Source organism: Littorina saxatilis, linkage group LG6, assembly GCF_037325665.1.
Source record: "Littorina saxatilis isolate snail1 linkage group LG6, US_GU_Lsax_2.0, whole genome shotgun sequence".
NCBI lineage: Eukaryota > Metazoa > Mollusca > Gastropoda > Littorinimorpha > Littorinidae > Littorina > Littorina saxatilis.
Window position 1 is genome coordinate 23123530 of NC_090250.1, and position 19492 is coordinate 23143021.

The 19492-nt window shown below is 44.4% G+C and overlaps 1 protein-coding gene and 1 long non-coding RNA gene across 3 annotated transcripts in view; both read right to left on the reverse strand.

Annotated features, from left to right (window-relative positions):
- The window catches only part of LOC138968781 (eukaryotic translation initiation factor 5B-like), a gene marked incomplete at its 3' end in the record, with an annotated part of 80854 nt that overhangs the window by 53930 nt on the left and 7432 nt on the right, over nucleotides 1–19492 (reverse strand). For both annotated transcript variants that reach the window (XM_070341422.1, XM_070341423.1), the window contains 10 exon segments: nucleotides 507–617; nucleotides 1261–1368; nucleotides 1908–2056; nucleotides 7971–8159; nucleotides 9018–9098; nucleotides 9742–9892; nucleotides 17123–17239; nucleotides 17860–17954; nucleotides 18359–18464; nucleotides 18783–19277. In XM_070341422.1, the coding sequence (XP_070197523.1) occupies nucleotides 507–617; nucleotides 1261–1368; nucleotides 1908–2056; nucleotides 7971–8159; nucleotides 9018–9098; nucleotides 9742–9892; nucleotides 17123–17239; nucleotides 17860–17954; nucleotides 18359–18464; nucleotides 18783–19277 (1602 nt within the window).
- On the reverse strand, nucleotides 4319–7015 carry LOC138968785 (uncharacterized). The gene is made up of 2 exons (XR_011456283.1): nucleotides 6937–7015; nucleotides 4319–5454 (listed from the first exon to the last, which is right to left on the reverse strand). It is a non-coding gene; the product is annotated as an uncharacterized lncRNA (long non-coding RNA).

Below are 19492 nucleotides of genomic sequence, written 5' to 3' on the forward strand. Positions count from 1 at the left end.
CCTTCACCCATAGTTGAACACAGTAACCTTTAGAATATTTCTTTTATCCAAAAGGTATGACAACCTCTAGTTGTTCTGCCAGGAGATGTACGTTTTCAACAAATTTCAAGAGAAAATTGGGTACCATACAAAGGGATTATAAAATCCAGTGAAACATGTCAAAATCAAAATGCCTCACAGCAATATCTCACTTACCGTATCTCTGCTCTCATTCAACAAAACTTTCAAGTTAACCATACAATGTAAAGAACTGCAGCAGGAAGGAATAAAACCAAGTTTATACAGTGGAACCCCCCTTTTAAGACCTCCAAAAATCTGAGAAAATTAGGTCATAAAAAGGAGGGAGTCTTAAAAACAGTGGTAACTTTACAGAGGTTATGAACAGAAAGTCTGAGAAAACAAGGTCTGAAAAAAGAGGGAGTCTTAAATTGAGGGGTCTTAAAAGGGGGGTTCCAGTGTAAACCCTTTTCTGTCAAAGCAAACTGCCAGAAATGTACAAGCCTCACCTCTTTACACATTTTTGTCTTCTCTACGACTGCTTCCCTAGGAACATTTGTAGCACCAATCTGTTGTGTGATACCTCCAGCTTCCCCATCTTGGACGTTCGTACGACGTAGCTGTAACACAAAAAGTATGACTGATATGGGGTGTTTTATTTAACAAAGAAAATTTAACACTCAAGAGTTGTGTAACAGCTAACTAAAGACATGTTCCAGCAGAAGGGAGCTGGCAGCAAAATTAGTAAACAATGGAAATGCATAGACACAAACAACTGTATTATCTCAAATGAAAAATTAATGCGTGGTGCATATTATAACATGAAATAACATACAAAGATGAACATGTGAAGTTGTTAAATTTGTTGTGTAAAGTGTAACAACAAATCTACACTGCAAAGATGTTGTAACCATGACTAAAGGGAGGTAAATACACTTGGAAGAGAAATTTGGTGTCCACAGAGATGCTCTTTTAGCACATTCTCAATAGTAGGTACACAAAGAGGCAATGCAAATATATCTTATCACAGGATTTGCTAATTTTTTAACAAAGAACAAAGGAACTTTACAACACCTGAAGTAGTTTAAGTAACAAAATACACAAAGACACACATACTTACAAACAGGGGGGAACAAATATTACCAGCCAGGGAAACAATTCTCCTATCATCTTATCAAGCTTCTTTTCATTTACGGAAAGGGAGTACCTGTAGCATAATACTCAATGACAGAAAAAAAAAGAAAAAACAAATCAAATACAAACCTTGTCCAAGATTTTGGTTTTGCCAGTATCTACGTGCCCCAAAACACAAACCACAGGGGCTCGTAACTCGCCTGTTGTTTTCCTTGCCTCTGCCTCTTGTTTCCGTTTCTGTAAGTGAAACACGTAAAGAACCTTGTTACAATACAACAGATTTTGAGGGGTGGGGGGAGGGAGGTCTTTCCATTATAACATTTTACTTCTTTTGGAGGAAAAATATCTGCCATCAAAATGAACACTGAGGCTCTGCTCTGCTCTGCTCTGCTCATCATCATCATCATCATCATCATCATCATCATCATCATCATCATCATCATCATCATCATCAATGTAATGCTGTCATCATCACAACCATCCTCAATCCAAGTTAACAATTACTATACAAATATTGTATAGCAAGTTTCTAAACTTCTTTTTTTCCTTCTGAAACTCCAACGTACACTCGTGTGTTTTCTCACGAGTGAGTTTTACTTGTATGACCGTTATCACCCCGCCATTAAAGCTGTGGTCTATCTATGACTTTCCGGGTCTACCAGTTTGAAAAGATAGGGCTGAGAATCATGTACAGAATGCCTAAACGCTGCTCAGAAACATTTTGATTCTGATTCACTACCAAAGAAGCTCAGAGACAGCATGTGATGAATGCTTACCGCGACTTTCTCCATGCCTCTCTCTGCAGGGGTTCTGTCATCGTCACTTTCACTCTCAGAACTCTCCTCTTCTGAGCTCTCATCTTCAGAACCATCGTCTTCGGACTCCGCCTCTTTGGACTCTGTTGACACCTGTGACTTGACTGGGGCTTTGATCACACAACAAGAAGTACATCATAAGCATTTCCTCTGTCTGATTAGGTAGCGGCAGTCAAAACTTGGTTTTGAAGTGAGAGTGAATGTTTTGTGATGTCTTGAAAGAAAAATAAAGTACAAGCAAAACACAAAAAAAAGTAAGTGGATACCTTTATTAGTTCCTGAGATTTTGATATTTTAGTACATACGCTGTCGCAACTCTGCTTAAAACTGTAAAATAGGGCAACTTCAGCAGCATGTGGGTACCACATAGTTATCCTCAGCCCTTTCAACTTTTCAGGATCTGTTATCAGCAACCAAGAATAGAAAAAACACATAGTTCTAGCCCTCTAATCTCATATGGCTTCTGTCAGCAAGCATGCAAACTTCACGAAAAACACAATTAAACCCATCGCAAAATTGCACGGGAGGGCAACTTTGGGTCATCACAATTCACACAATATGTATAGCAGCTGTCTGAAACTTTCACATATTCCAAACAAATGTGTGTAGAACATGGCTATTTTTTTTCAGACAGCTTAGTTCAATGCTTTTGGAGTATAAGAGCCTCAAAAATGTCAAAAACCTCAATTTGTCAAGCGGAAAAACAGGAAAATTACAGTTTTTCGCACTTCAAGGCCAATAATTAAGAAACTATTTAAGATACAACGAAAAATTTTGGTGTGTAGATAGATTACAGTGTAATCTTTACAGACATCAGTAAAATTCAGTGTAATGTTGAAAATAATCCCCCAAGAGTGGACAAACCCCCCCCCCCCCCCCCCCCCCAGAGGGGGGTAGCACATTTCAGATTGAAATATTTCAGAAACTACTGAAAATACAGCCATGATTTTTGGTGTGTAGATTGATTACAATGTTATCTTCACAAATATGTGTTCAATCAAGTACACTACATTGGGGTGTGCACGTTAAAGATCCCACGATTGACAAAAGGGTCTTTCCTGGCAAAATTGTATAGGCTTAGATAAAAATGTCACTGTTATCCCTGCGCCTTGAATATGTGCGCGATATAAATTGCATAAAAAAAAAATTTTTTAAATTAAAAAAATATATATATAAATCCCTGCGCTTAGAACTGTACCCACGGAATATGCGCGATATAAGCCTCATATTGATTGATTGATTGAAGTAATATCTAGAGAATACTACATGGCTTGCTGTGTCGTACCAGATTTACACGAGTTGTTTTTTGACTCACATGCGAAGCAAAAGTGAGTCTATGTACTCACCCGAGTCGTCCGTCCGTCCGTCCCGGCGTCCGCCCGGAAAACTTTAACGTTGGATATTTCTTGGACACTATTAAGTCTATCAACACCTGATGTGGCCTGATGGTGTATGGTTACAAGATCTCAAAAAACATGTGCGGCAACTTGACCTCACTTCAAGTTCAAGGTCACAGGGGCCGTAATTGTTGTCTTAAAAACGGCCATTTTTCACATTTTCTTCTGAAGTTATCGAGAATGGCAACCTTAGCTATGTATGCTATACAGGGCAATGTAAGCCCTATCTTTGGACACCAGTTTGGTTGACCTTGCTTCAAGGTCAAGGTCGCAAGGGTCCTTTAAAGTTGGATTGTATCCATATTTTGAAGTGACCTTGACCCTGAACTATGGAAGATAACTGTTTCAAACTTAAAAATTATGTGGGGCACATGTTATGCTTTCATCATGAGACACATTTGGTCGCATATGATCAAGGTCACTTTGACCCTTATGAAATGTGACCAAAATAAGGTAGTGAACCACTAAAAGTGACCATATCTCATGGTAGAAAGAGCCAATAAGCACCATTGTACTTCCTATGTCTTGAATTAACAGCTTTGTGTTGCATGACCTTAGATGACCTTGACCTTGGGTCAAGGTCACATGTATTTTGGTAGGAAAAATGTGTAAAGCAGTTCTTAGTGTATGATGTCATTGCTAGGTTTAGTTATTTGACCTTGACCCTGAAGGTCAAGGTCATGTAAAGGTCAAGGATGTGAGTCGTATGGGCTTTGCCCTTCTTGTTTAAATAGTGAACTGCGAAAGCGAGCTGTTTACTATTTGAAAAAGCAACGAGTGTAAATCTGGTACGACACAGCAAGCCATGTAGTATTCTGTTTATCCTACATTATATACTTCTGTGCCAGATCTAACTAAAAGTCACCGACAGCGATATTGCCTTTGGATCAACCGCTTTAGAACTTCAAACCACTTTACTCAATTTGACATTCATTCCTCCGCCATGACACACACTCTCAAACTAGGACAAAGTAGTTCGCCTTTGTCAACACTGTTAAGTTTAATATTCGAACAATCAAAACCGAGTACCTGCAAAACCGGTAAAATCCGTTGCGTTGATCGCGAGTCATGGCGGAGTATTCGAGCGAAGCAATGGTGACGCACGCTTCGAGACAATTTGTGGAAGAAATCAAACCCATCACTTCAAAATATACCAGATAAAAAGAAAAGCAGTGGCCACAGGATAAAAGAAACCAAAAGGAACAACAACAGCAAAGCATATCCTTCCTCGATAGGATTAGCTTGACCTTCCGGTTTATCCCATGTACTACTAATTTACATAGCTTGACCTTCCGGTTGACCTCATTTACATGATATACACACGTGTGATTTGAACGATTTTTATCTCACGGTTATCTCTCTCACGTATGTGGGATAAATTTACTAACATTGTTCACAGTTCTCTGGGGAAAACTAAATTCTTGCAAAGTGCACAGTCGGATGAGAAGTGACAGTCAAATGCATATATACCCCTTCTTCAAAGTCAGTCAAACAAAGTTGTCAGTCAAGTACTGCTTGAAACAGGTGTACATGGCAGGCAGGTTTGCTGGAGATTCGACTGTGAATGTTCTGCCAGAAGAAGAAAATGGTGCAAGCACAATGTTGTGTCCAAAAACAACCGATGCAGGAATCTGGCAGAAGTCAGCGATAGGTTCTCCTTTTTGTGGAACGATATTAGATCGAGCACCATGCCATTCACAAGTTCTGATGGACGGTCAAGGTCTTCCAGAAGGTCCGGATTGAGCAGGTGGTTTCTTGTGATCCTATGTTTCAGCAAATGAACCCCAACATTCCGGCCCATGATGCAACGCCCTGCGTCGATATCCAAAAATGCTTCTAGTTCTAATCCAGTCTTATTCCCCAGCTTTGTTGCTTCTTTCACTGTTCCCTCAATTTCTGCCTTGATTTCAAGTCCTTGCAGCAAGTTCACTCGAACACTTTGGGGAGAAATTAAACCAGGTCACTCCAATCCCTCCCTGTTTCCAACCGAAGCAGATCCAGCTGCAACAATAGCTTGTTGGTCAGTGGTACCAGCTGAAGTTTGGGTGGTCGACCTCTTCCAGTTGCTGTGAGTGTGAAAGCAGACTTCATTTGCTGGAAGTGAGCATCATCTGTAACACGCACAAACAAAACAAAAATGTAATACTATGTTCATAATATTTTTGTACTGAAACCATGAAGGCTACCAGTAAGTTCGTCACGCGGTAGATTCGTCACCCGTGACGAAATTACTGGCAGGGGTGGGCGGGTGTTAAGCTTAGAGCTTATGCTTTCAGATGTTTGATTTGTGGGAGAGATTCAAGATTCACTGACATTTTTTAGAGAGAGAGAAAGAGAGAGAGAGAGAGAGAGAAAGAGAGAGAGAGTTGTTATTTTAAAACCCGAGATCTACTCATTGTGCAGTTCTCAACTGAGCAGTTTTCAGACGACACAGTCCGAGCGTTGTTATTTTAAAACCCGAGATCTACTCATTGAGCAGTTCTCAACCCGAGATCTACTCATTGAGCAGTTCTCAAAAGCATGTAGTCTGAGAGAGGGAGCGAGAGAGAGAGAGAGAGAGAGAGAGAGAGAGAGAGAGAGAGAGAGAGAGAGAGAGAGAGAGAGAGAGAGAGAGAGAGAGAGAGAGAGAGAGAGAGAGAGAGAGAGAGAGAGACGGACGGACGTACATACACCCATATCCATGACACGCACGCACACACACGCACGTACAAACTCACAAACACTCACACACACCATCGCACACACACCCACACACTGACTAAAACCCACACACGCGCGACCAAGAGAGAGAGAGAGGGAGTCCTATGACTTCAACCTCACTGTCAAGGAGGCAGAGAAACTCAATGTGAGGAGAGGGAGGGGTGGAAGGAGGTGAGAGAGAGAGAGAGAGAGAGAGAGAGAGAGAGAGAGAGAGAGAGAGAGAGAGAGAGAGAGAGAGCCGCGCTCGGACTACTGTGGCGAAGTTACCGGGACCGGTGACGAATCTACCGTGTGACGAACTTACTGGAAGCCACCATGAAGGCCTGTTTACTTTCAGTTTTACTTTTGTCCCAAAACAAAAGTTTGCTTTGTTTTTCTGTCATGTATTTGGTTATTTTTTAACTCGTTTCTAATTTATTATATCACCTTGCTTGTCATGAGAAACAAATTAGTAATCACACAAGTTTGATGGACCATAAACTCTGATTAACTGGGGGGAAAAGGAAGAAGGAATGGAGATGCGCTAGGGTCAGTGCATGTAAGCTACGCTACTCGTTGCTAGGCCTAGTCTTGCACTTCCGGTTTTAGCAAAGGAACAATTATTCCTTTTAATCCTAATTTAATCCTCAAGAAAACAACAACTGAGAAACAAAAACCATCGGAGTAATAATTCAAGATTAGTTTGAAACAAATATATCACATGTACGGCGAAAGGCAAAAAATAACTTAGGTCGTTTATCGAGTACCCCCATTTCAACACCCAATACAAAATGACCCAGCACAAACTACTATCATCAAAATGAAAACTACGCACTCAAAACGCTAAATTCAGCAGAATGGTTCGACAGATCAACTTCTAAACACTAAATGAACAGAAAAACATCAACACTTACCAAGGATGGGTTTGATTTCTTCCACGAAATTGTCTCGAAGCGTGCGTCACCATCGCTTCGCTTGAATACTCCGCCATGACTCGCGATCAACGCAACGGATTTTACCGGTTTTGCAGGTCCTCGGTTTTGATTGGCTCGCGCTTCGCGCGCATGAATCTTAAACGGAAACTTCCATATTTGGAGGATTCACAAGAAATCGGACTTTCTAGCGCATCTTTTACGACTACGATCGTTTGAGTTGTTTTTAAGTTACGAAAGGTTAAAGTTGGGCAATTTTTTATTGTCCATGTCTAAAATCCACCATCGATTTAATCTAAAAAATACCCCCCCTAGAAAGAAAAGGGACTCTTTCTTTAGCAGTCGACACTGGTTTCCGATCGTTGAATGAAACTATTTTTAGAAAATACAACGCCGAAAGGGAAACACCACAAAAAGTTGAAGAGCAAGTAGTAATGGCGGTCGCGTCACGGCTGTCCGAAAATCCGGAGAGAGTATTTGTGATTCACGCACACGCATTCAATCCAAGCACATTTTGCAAACAAATGGCATGGGGTAAAAGACAAAGAATCCAACTTCATTTCTGTAGTTTCCATTTTCAATAATATGCCATATATTGAAAGCTGTCGGAAATTGAAAACGTGTTATTTTCAGCACAGATCTCGCTTTCCCGCATGGGACTAGCGTTACTGCCGCTACCTAGTCTGATGCAAAATGTTAATATCTTGAACCAATGACAAGTTCATATCTTTTTATGAAGAACCACACAAAACAAAATACAAGTTATACAAGGACAAACACGCACAAATGCACAGACACACAGAGAAAGGAACAAAACAAACTGTGGAAATAATATATGCACATTTTCTAAAATCATGAGATTGTTGATTTCGCATTCGATCTAGCACTGCTGATTTGTCTCTCAATAACTTTCTCAAAGCATATTAATGAAACAATCGAATGCCTTTCAAACCAAATTCCTTATTCCTTAGATGCCAAAAATGACATCAAAAACTAAAACTTCCTCAACCCCTTACCTTTTATTTCAACCTCTACAGGCACTTCTTCGTCAGAATCGGCCCAATCCTCCTTCAAAGATTCTTCTGCTTCTTCTTCCTCCACTTTTGCTTCAACGCTCTCTTCCATGGCCTCTGGGGTGGTCTCTTCTGTGGGAAGCTTTGGTGCCTGCTCATCCTCAGGTGAAGGGGATTTCTCCGTTTCCCCTCCTGCAGGCATCGCAATGTGTAGTTAATTACTGCTTTTAGACTTTTTAGTTTTATTTACAAACCCTAAAACTTATGATGAATATAACACAGACATGGGAACTGGGATGAATGAAAAAGTCTGAAAATGATCTATGACTCCACAATAATGCAGAAATTCTGGGCATGAACCATACAATTGCTCTGAAATGGTATCCCTGGGGCTCACAGAAAAAGTCTGATTTCAGCCAAAACTCTGAAGATTCTCATGTGTGAATGCTTGTATGACTCACCTTCGTTATACATAAATATCAGAAAAAATTACTTGCCTCATAGAGGTTGAAGTAAATTGTTGATTTTCTACTTATCGCCCCACTGCTGTGACCTTGAAATTTTACTAGGATCAGCCACACATGGGTTGTGTCTAGAAGCTATCAAACCCCGGGAGTCTGTATAGTTTAAAAGCTTAAACTTCCAAAATGTTCAGAAAATAATTTTTCATGTGACTCAAACTTGACCCCACTGTGACCTTGAATTTGACAAGGCTCAACCACACCAACCATACGTGGATCATATCACGAGGTCATCAAACCATGAAAGTGTGTTAAGTTTCAAAGCTCTTGCTTTAAGAACATCTGAGAAAATGATAGTTTTAACACAAAATTACGCGAACCATGCCATGCCAACAGTCAAGCAGACTTAGGGCATGCCTGGAGGTCACCAATCCTCAGAAGTGTGCACTGTTTCAAAGCTCTAACTTAATGACATATTGTGAATGCCTCAATCATAAGTTTATGTGCACACACGACTGGCCGACCTGCACACTGAAGCCTACCATCCGTTCATCCATACTCCTTCCTCTTACGTTCACCATTGACATACCTTTCTGTTGATCCTTAGGCTTTTTCTTCCCGTAAAAAGGTCGTTTTTTGGGAGCCTCGTCTCTGTTGGGAACTATTCCGCCTGCAAACACAACACAATGAAAAATCATAACACACACACAAAGAAAAACAACATGTTTTAAAGTGAAGTCTGTCTTTATGAAGAGCAAAAGGCTAATTAAACAGTTCAGTGTCAGTTGTGCTTGAGGGGGAAAAATTTTTTTAAAAATACAGTAGAAGGAGTGAAGATGAAGAAAACTACTGCACAAGAAAGAACGATACATGAACTGACAAACAACAGAGGTTGCACGTCTAATCTGTTATGCTGTTTCAGAATCTAGGAGTATCAGTGCTCTTCCTCTATCTAGTGACAAAGAGACAGACTGGTGGAAACAACACCTTAGGTCATGATCGATGTCTTCAGATAATCTGCAATTGCCTGTGTAGAAAGCCATATTACTGATATGAACACACACACATGAGTCCCCCTAATACACACACACACATGAAGAAGGAATACAGGTCACAGGATTTCTTTGGTACATTCAGGAGAGACTGACTACATTTTACAGCATTATCTTGCACAGTATATGCCCAACGCAGGCTCATGAATTATAGAATAAGTGTTAAGTGTAAAACAATTAAAAATCTGCAAATAGGAACCTTGTAGTTTAACCAACACACACACACACACACACACACACATTATAAATTGTATCACCGACCTTGTTCCTTGATGTTGTCCAACATCTGGTTCAGTCTCATGCGGTCCTGCTTTTGTTTTTCTGTGAGGAGTTTGCCTTCCTTTTTCAGTCGCTCTTCACGCTCTTTCTTCTTCAACTTCTTCTTATTACGACGCTCTTCGTCCAGACGTTTCTGTCAAATCAAAATGAATCCAGAACTTAAATTTAAAGAAGCTCAAAGCAAAATTCATTTACTTCAGACAGGAGCAAAATAAGGAGAGAGACTATTTAATGAAAGAAAGAGAAGAAAACAATTGCAAACAAATTAAAAATAAACCATCTGTGCATGACCCAGAGGCATACACACCAGACTGCAAATCAAACTTGTTTTACATGTCTTTACAGTTTTCACATTTCAAGCCCCGAAAACATACCCAGTCCTAATAATATCAAATAAAACGCCCTCTGTACAGCAATGAAGAACATTAGACTTTATTGTCTACACCATTTATTTTATTATTAATGAAAGGAAAACAGATACTGATCATCTCAGAATCATTTCCATCTTAATGTATCTTCTGAAAAGTGGGTCTCCATCTGGTCTCCATCGTGTATACTACATTGGGGTGTGCACGTTAAAGATCCCACGATTGACAAAAGGGTCTTTCCTGGCAAAATTGTATAGGCATAGATAAAAAATGTCCACCAAATACCCGTGTGACTTGGAATAATAGGCCGTGAAAAGTAAATATTCGCCGCAATGGCTTGAGGTTTACTGGCCGATGTGAATGCGTGATATATTGTGTACAAAATTCCATCTCACACAGCAGAAATTAATATGTAAAGCGCTTAGAGAACGTCAAGCGCTATATAAATCTCCCATATAAATAAAGTAAGAGTAAAGCTCCATTGCAAATCTTTTCTCTCTTCATGCAACCATGCTTTCACATGCAGGATAAATTCTCTTCCAGATAATATTCTGGAACCATCAATGCTATAACTAAAGATGAACGTTACTCTTCAGGCCTGAAAGTGGCGAATAGAAACGTGTAACTGGTGAGTAGAAATATTCATCTACTCGCCAAATGCGAGTAAAGTTGCTGAAACAAATTGTTGGTTTGGCTGATAAAGTTTGCTCTCTGGCTAGTAAATTTTCCGAATCACTAGCCAAAGGCGAGTACACCAATATTGTGTTGGACTTTCAGGGCTGCTCTTCCTTGGTTCAGAACTCTTTTTTTTCTGACACACAACACACCAGAATGTGATCAAACTGCTTGAATACCAGCTTCACCAATGCATAAAATATTACACATACTCACCTGCTCCTCTAGTTTGTGATTTTGCTCCTCCTCTTGATGCCATAAGATGAACATTACTCTTCCTTGGTTCAAAACTTCATTTTTGTCACTGACTCGCCACCACATTATCAAATTACTTGAATAGCAGCCTCAGACATAGCCAAATGCACCCATTCATAAAAATCACTCATATTCACCTGCTCCTCTAGTTTGTGAATACGCTCCTCCTCTTGATGCCATAAGATGAACATTACTCTTCCTTGGTTCAAAACTTAAAAATTTTAGTAATAAATTTTCATTTGATTAATATACTTACCCAACTCACATATAGCAATTAACCCATAGTTCAGTGCTGATACCGCTGTACGCGTCCCCTTAGCAACAAGGAAGACGCCTCTAAAAAAGAGTGACCGAGACCCGTAAGGGTATCCAGGCCAGCCCGTAAGGGAGGCTGCCTTCCATATGCGCGCGCATATGCCGCCATCTTGTCATTCTACACGAAGCCCAACTCACTACTTTTTTAGACCCCCATACCCCCCACAGCGGGGAGGCGGGAGGGAATAAACGATGTGAGTTGGGTAAGTATATTAATCAAATGAAAATTTATTACTAAAATTTTTAATTAAATTACATATCTTACCCAACTCACATATAGCAGATTGCTACTATAGGAGGAGGGTACTTACCAACTTAAGACCGCAGGACCTGCCCTGCAGCCACGAGAGCAGGCAAAGCCGCACTGCCATCTTGCCGCCTTGCCGCAATGTCTCTCAAATAAAAATTGATGAACACGTCCTCAGATTTCCAATAAGCCGCCGCCAGGACCTCTGATAGGCGCCCTGAGCGAAGCACGGCCACAGAAGACGCCCAAGCCCTCGCTTCGTGCGTCCTGGCTGACGTAAGAGGAAGCACCGCCCTGACCTCGCCAGACTGGCGTTGCCACCATCCATACGCTTGCTTAATGGTCAGTGAAACCCATTTAGTCAAGGTGACCTTCGAGATATCCTTCGCCCGCACAGTGTTGAGGGATATAAACAATAATTTCTGAGTTTCCGAGCGAATCGGCGAAGACCTAGACAGGTAGCTGCTTAACGCCCTGACAGGACAATTTGACAGATCGGGGTCTCCAGGAGCGAGTATATCGCTCAAGGGTGGAATACGAATGCAAGGCGAAGCCTGACCAGGCTTTTGATTTTTAGCAAGAAAATTAGACGTAAATCTCAAAGAGTAGGAGCCATCCCTCTCCAGGGAAATATCTTTAGCGAGACCAGAAAGAGCGTGCACCTCGCTACCCCTCCTAGCCGTGGCAAGCAAGACCAAAAACAGAGTTTTTCTCGTCAAATTAGGTAAACTAGCCAACCGGAGAGGCTCAAAATCCTCCGATGCAAGGAAACGGAGAACCACAAACAGATCCCAGGCAGGGAGCTGTGATCTTGAGAGAGCTGCGTCAAGGGCAGCTCCCTTAAGCATGCTTGAAATGACACCGTCAAGATTGATCATGCGACCGAGCTGTCTAAGAGTGGAAGAAATCGCAGACCTTCTAACTCGCAGTGAAGAAGGAGAGACCCCCCTACTAGCCAACCAAGAGAGGTGGTTGGCTACCTCCATGGACCTTGGGGAAAGATGTTGAACCTTATTCTCAGAGCACCACTTGGCCCATGCAGCCCAATGAGAAGAGTAAACGGAGCTAGTTGAGTCTCTGTGTGCTTTCTGTACCAGTTTCAGAGTTGTGGCCGAGGCCCCGGCACGACGCAGAGCGATTCTGACAGAATCCAGCCGTGAAGCTGCAACGCTTGCGGATTCTCGTGCGGGACCCCTGACCTGGGCTGTAACAGGTCGCCCCTTCGAACGCCTAGAGGAATGGGTGGGCGCACTGCCAGCCGCAGAAGGTCTGGATACCAGTGCTGGCTGGGCCAAAGAGGAGCAACCAGCACCAGCGCTGGTTTTTCCAGATCCACTTTTCTTACCACCTTCCCTAGCAGGCAAAACGGAGGAAAAGCGTAAGCCTGCAGATTTGTCCAATCCAGATCCAACGCGTTCACCGCCCACGCCAGAGGGTCCGGGAACGGTGAGACGAAAAGGGGAAGCCTGGTGGAGAATCTCGTTGCAAACAGATCTATGCAAGGCTTGTCTACTTGAACCCAAAGACGGTCCAACGCCTGGTGGGAGAGGGTCCATTCTGAATGCAGAACCTTGTCCCCCCGACTGAGGGCATCCGCCAAAACATTGAGCGTGCCCTTCAGGTACTTCGCTGAGAGAAGTATGTTGTGCGAGCTGCACCAAACCAACAGACGGCAAGCGCTCTCCGACAGCTTCTGCGAGCGTGTGCCCCCCTGCCGATTTATGTAAGCGGCCACAGTCGTATTGTCCGTGTGGACTTGAACATGACTGCCCCCCAGAAGCGGCAGGAAAGCCCGTAAACCCAGAGACACAGCCTCCAGCTCCAGCACGTTTATGTGCTGAGGAGCTAGGGAGAGATCCCACAGACCGGAGGCTGTCTGATCGGCCAGATGAGCACCCCAGCCTGTCATTAATGCATCTGTAACAAGAATGTTCTCCGGCGCCGGAGGAACGATCGGAACACCCTGAGAGACCCAGGGGAGCAGCCAAACACTTGTAGTGTTGCTGAACCAACTCCCCAGTCCTATGCGAACATTCCAGCCCTGAGAGGCTTGGTCCCACTGCCTCCTCAAAGCCGCCTGAAACGGCCTCTTGTGGACCCTGCCTAGAGGCACAAGGGGAGCCATCGATTCCATCTGCCCCAGTAGGGAGGACAACTCCCGGGCCGTGGACACATTCTTTCCTTTCAACAAGCGAACCAAGTTCTGAAGCTTGTCCACCCTCTTTTGAGAGGGACGGACTAACCACTCCACCGTATCGAAATCCATGCCCAGGTAAGTGAAGCGTTGGGATGGTTCTAACTCTGACTTCCCTAGATTGACTGTAAAGCCCAGCTGAGCCGCCAGGTCGAGAACCCTCGCAGTCTGAGTTCTGCACATGTACTGATCCTGATGCAGATTCAACCAATCGTCTAAATACGCCCGTAGGCGTACCCCCTCTTGTCTGACAAGGGAGCAAAGCTGGCGAACGACCAGCGTGAAGATCCAGGGGGCCAGGGAAAGCCCGAAGGGGAGTGCCCGAAATTGAAACACTTTCTCGCCCCACAGAAAGCGCAGCCATTTCCTGTCTTGAACATGCATGAGCACATGGAAATATGCGTCGGTGAGATCCACCGACGTGGCCCAATCTCCCAGACGCAGAGCTTCCCTTACAGAGAGTGGAGTCTCCATGACAAACTTGACTACCCGTAGGTATTTGTTCAGGGTGGACAGGTCCAAAACAGGCCTCCATGCCCCTGAGGCTTTGGGCACCACGAACAGCCTGCCGTAAAAGCCGAGGGACTCTCGATCTCGAACTTCCTCTATCGCACCCTTCAGGAGAAGGGAAGCCACCTCCGCATGAACGGCTGACTTGGCTTCCGGGTCTACGGGATATCTGAAAGGCGGAGGTATCCTGGACAGAGGTGCCTTCCCCTCTGCCCAGAGGAGACGGAATCCCGAACGCACTATTCCCAAAATCCACCGGCTGGACACCAGGCGTGTCCAGGCGGCCAAGGCCCTGGAGGGGCCACCCGCCGCCACCAAGGCGGGGGTTACTGGGAATAGTGGCTCGGGAGACCCTCATTGGGGGTGAGGCTTGTGCCCCGACCCCCGAGAACCCCCAAAGGAGCCTCTCTTCTGGTAAGGCGCGCCTCGCCCCCTACCCCGAAAAGAGGTGGACTGATTTTGCATCTTGCCCCCCCCAGACGAAGAAGGCTGAGCCTTATTCTGAGAGGTAGGCTTGCTCTGAACCTTCTGAAAGCCGTGGTGAGCAATCCTTGCAATAGCCAGATCCCTAGCGTCCTGGGTTTCCTTCTGCAAAGCGTCCAAAGAGGAAGCACCCAGCAGCGACCCTTCCGTAAAAGGAGATACCTTAAGTCTGTCAATGGTACCCCTGTCTCGGATCTTTGAACCCGCCAAAAAGGCAGTTCTGCGGGAATGCACAGCATGCCCATAAAGCCTGGCTGACAAGCTCAATTGTTCCTGAGAGACCCTGGCAAGCGTCGCCAACAGAGTTGTCACATCCTCCTGGGAGGCGTCGTAACGGAACTCAAACGGGTCTAACGATGAAGCGATAGACCTAGACAAAGAGCGTTGGAGAGAACTAGAGACGGAACCCAACTCGAGCAGAGATCTACCCGTCTCCTCCAAAGCCTGAAGAGCAGACTCCGTGTAAGGGACTATTCTATCCCTGGCATACCCGTCCTCCCGCAGAGAAAGCAGTTCCGGAGTCACCGGTAGAACTGATCTCGGCAAAGCAAAAGAGTCAAGTAGAGCGACGGGACGAACCAACAGTTTAGAGCTCTTTGAGAGCGCAGAACAAGGAACGTGTTGTCCCGCTTTAGCCAACCAGGGGCCCACCACCTCCGGCGCCTCCCCATGTAGTGACAACAGCGGAAAGGCATCGGACATAGCTCGACCTTTCGCAAAAACCTTCGACATCTCGACCGCCACAGAGGGGGACTCCCGGAATCGGAACGAACTTTTCGGTTCCTTAGCACTCCTGAAATCCCCTAAGGCAGAAGGAGGATGGACAAACTGAGATTTGTTCACCGCCACCTCCTCCTCGAGATATTTCGAAGCCACTCCAGCCGCCAGAGCCACCGCATCTGGCAGCTGCCGTGGCAAAAAGAATCCCGCACCTTCAGCCTGAGAGGCGGCACCGTCATCCAGGTAGTCTTCGTGCCCTTCCGTGCACTCCGGAGGCTGGTCCCCGTACTGACTAACAGAGTCAAGTCCAGAGCCAGCCATACTACCACCAACTTCCTGCCCCCTGGGCGGAAGCAGATGCCTTTCAACCTGACCACAGTCTACTGACGAGGCGGGAAGAATAGGAACATCTGTTCGCTTGTCAGGGCCCTTAGCACCCACTGACACCCCGACTAAGCGGTGGATATCAGCCAGTGTTTCAGAACTTTCACCTGGGATTAGACCCGAGGCTACTCCCTCAAGACAACGCTCACGTGGAGTACACATACCTTGTGAAGAAGAACGGACACCGGCCGGAGACCCCACGGGAGCCTGAGAGATCCCATCCTGAGACGCATGCACGTCCGCCCTCGTAACAGTAGCAGAGGGAGGCAAACGCACACTGGCCAGCGACGACGTACCCCCGACACCTGCCGGCAGCGCACGTAGCTCCGCCTTAGTTGACGAAACTTCAGCCGCTAAGGCCGAAACCTGTGAGCTTAATGTCAAAAGCAAAGAAGCAAAATCCGCAGATGCAAGCCCAGAACCTACAGGCGAGACATCCCCTACAACATGCTTAACCCCGAGCACGGGCTTCTCCGTAGGTTTAGCCGACGAACCGGAAACTCCGGGCACGCCAACAACAACATCACTACATTTTTTGGATTCTGAACCCGAAAGAGACACGGGCGTATCGCCGTGCGATTTAGAACTTCTAGAACTTCTAGAACTTTTCTTAACAGGAGAGGGCGAAGCAGCTACATGTTTAGATGTTGACCTCTTCCCGTCCGCATTGTCGGCCATGATGAAAACAACTCACAAACAAATTTGGAAAAAATTTTGTAAGTCCGAAAACAAGCCAACAATGCCGCCAAAATTCAGGTAAAAAATGGAAAGATCTCACCTCAACAGCAAATGCGAAGTCCGGAGACAAGAAGACACCAAGGGGAACACAAACCAGGTCTGGAAGACCAAGCAAGTAGGCTGAAACACAGCCGGAGCGTACCAAAAGCGACCAGCTCCACTGAGCGCTGAGAGTAGAAATGACAAGATGGCGGCATATGCGCGCGCATATGGAAGGCAGCCTCCCTTACGGGCTGGCCTGGATACCCTTACGGGTCTCGGTCACTCTTTTTTAGAGGCGTCTTCCTTGTTGCTAAGGGGACGCGTACAGCGGTATCAGCACTGAACTATGGGTTAATTGCTATATGTGAGTTGGGTAAGATATGTAATTTAATTAATTTTTGTCACTGACTCGCCACCACATTATCAAATTACTTGAATAGCAGCCTCAGACATAGCCAAATGCACCCATTCATAAAAATCACTCATATTCACCTGCTCCTCTAGTTTGTGAATACGCTCCTCCTCTAGTCGCTCCGCTTCCTCCTCCGCTTTCCTGATGGCCTCCTCCTCCTCCCGTATCTTGGCCTGCTGCTCCTTGATTCTTGCCAGCTGTGGGCGCAAAGCAACAACACTTTATTTCAACAGTTAGTCAACTCTTGTATGTATTCTCACTGCCATTGTCAAAATGTGTAGCAAAGCAAACCAAACATCTTACAACAAAGAACAGGTCACATAGTAATCAGTAATTTAAGTTAATCCATTGGTCGAGTACTGAATAAGGGTAAGTGTTTTGATTTCCAAGAAGACCGCCCAATTTAAGACTTCCTCCCTTTTAAGACCCTGTTTTCTGAAACTTTCTATTCATAACCTCTGTAAATTGACCTCCTTTTTAAGACCTGATTTTGTCAGATTTTTAGAGGTCTTAAAAGGGGGGTTCCATTGTAGTATTATCACTGCCATTGTCAAAATGTGTAGCAAAGCAAGTCAAACATCTCATAACAAAAAGCAAACGGTCACAAACTAATCAGTACTTCAAGAGATTAACTATGTTCAACCATTGGTCGAGTACTGAATAAGGGTAAGTGTCCCAATTTTAAATATAGCACGGAAAGACAAACACCTCAGCGCAATGAACCAAACGGTCACATAATAATAATCAGTAATTCCAAGACATAAACTAAGGTCAACCGTAAGCCAATAACTGAACAATGCTAGGCAACCATACTCACCAGTGCAGCATTCTTTGGCTTCTTTTCCTTCTCCTCTTTCTCGCCTTTCTTCTTTTTCTTCTTCTTTCCTTCACCCTCTCCTGCTGCCTCACCATCTGCACACACAGTATATGTATCATGTTTAACCAAGCTTTTCAGCAAGAAAAGTTACAGGGTCACAGAGCTGACTTTCAATAAGTTCATCAGAAAACATGTACGCCTGATTTGAATGGAAGCCATCTGCCAATGAGCCATCTGTAAGATGACAGAAAAAGTTGAACTTGAATATTTATCATGAATATTAGTTGCCTAATACATCTACCACGCAATGCAACCAGACCAAGACCCACTTTGTTTACCATCCTTTCAAATTTTGTTAAGTCAACAATCTACCCTGTCATTTATTACTCTCCCCCTGGAGAAAGATTCTTGTTTGTAACCTAAACCCCTGAAAACCAATCCTGCACAAGACCTTGCTATGATGACATAATAACTGCCAAAAAAGAAAAACAATTCCTACCTTCCCCAGCTTCAACCTCTGCTGGTGTTCCCTCGTGGGAAACTTCCACCTGTTGTCCTTCCTCTTTGGGGGCGACCTCCTCCTTTTTTGGCTGTGGTTGCTGCTTCTGCACAAGTAAAATGTCACACATTGCAAGCATCAGAAATGGACAAAGGAATAACCACAGACAAATCATCGCTGTCCTTTTCATTCAACAATTGCAGTTACAATTTGCTGCTTACAAAACAATCACTGAGCAATTCAAAAGTACAACCCATAAGGTTGAAATGTGCAAGTGACAGGACAGTGTTTGCGTTTAAAACAAAAAACGGGAGTGGGTTGGGGGGAGGGGGGAAGGAGGGAGTGTACAATTGGGGTTGGGTGGGGTCGGGGTGATTTAAGGTGAGGGGACTGGGCAAAATGACACCGACAAAAAAAAACTTACCTGTGACTTCTTTTGCTTTTCTCGCTCCTTCTTCTCCTTCTTTTTCTGTGCAGCTGTTTTGACCGTCCCCCCTTCTTCCTCTCCCTCACCCCCTTCTCCCTCCCCCTCGCCCTCTCCCTCCGCCTCGCCCTCTCCCTCCGCCTCAGGATCCTTCTCCTTTTTCTTCTTCTTTTTCTTCTTCTTCTTTGTATCTTCCTCAGACTCATAGTCGTCTATCGTCACCACTTTTGGAGCCTGTTTCTCAACTTCAGGTGTTGCCTCCTCCTCTTTTGCTTCTCCCTCGGCCGTTTCTTCCTCTGCCCCGCCCTTCTTTTTCTTCTTGCTTTTCTTCTTCTCTTTGGGTTCGTCGAGTGCAGCAAGGATGGCGTCAACATCTTCTTCTTCTGCCGTTTTGGATTTTTCCTTCTTGCCTTTCTTTTTCTCCTTTTTGGATTTGTTCTGCGATTCCTGGTGGCCAACGCTTTCCAGGACTATTCCACCGTTGGCTTGTTTTTCCTAGAGACACAAAAAGCACAAGGTCATGTCTGGTTATGGTTTCAGTCTCTGCAGAAATCAAAACATTTAAAGATAGCAGTGTCCGTAGTTGTACAGGCAAGCATGCAAATAAGCGTACGTATTTGTTTCATTAACCCTAGCCTTGAGAGCAAACTAAATACCCAAGTACATTAATAAGTTATCCATCCACTCAACGAACTTACAATCCAACCATC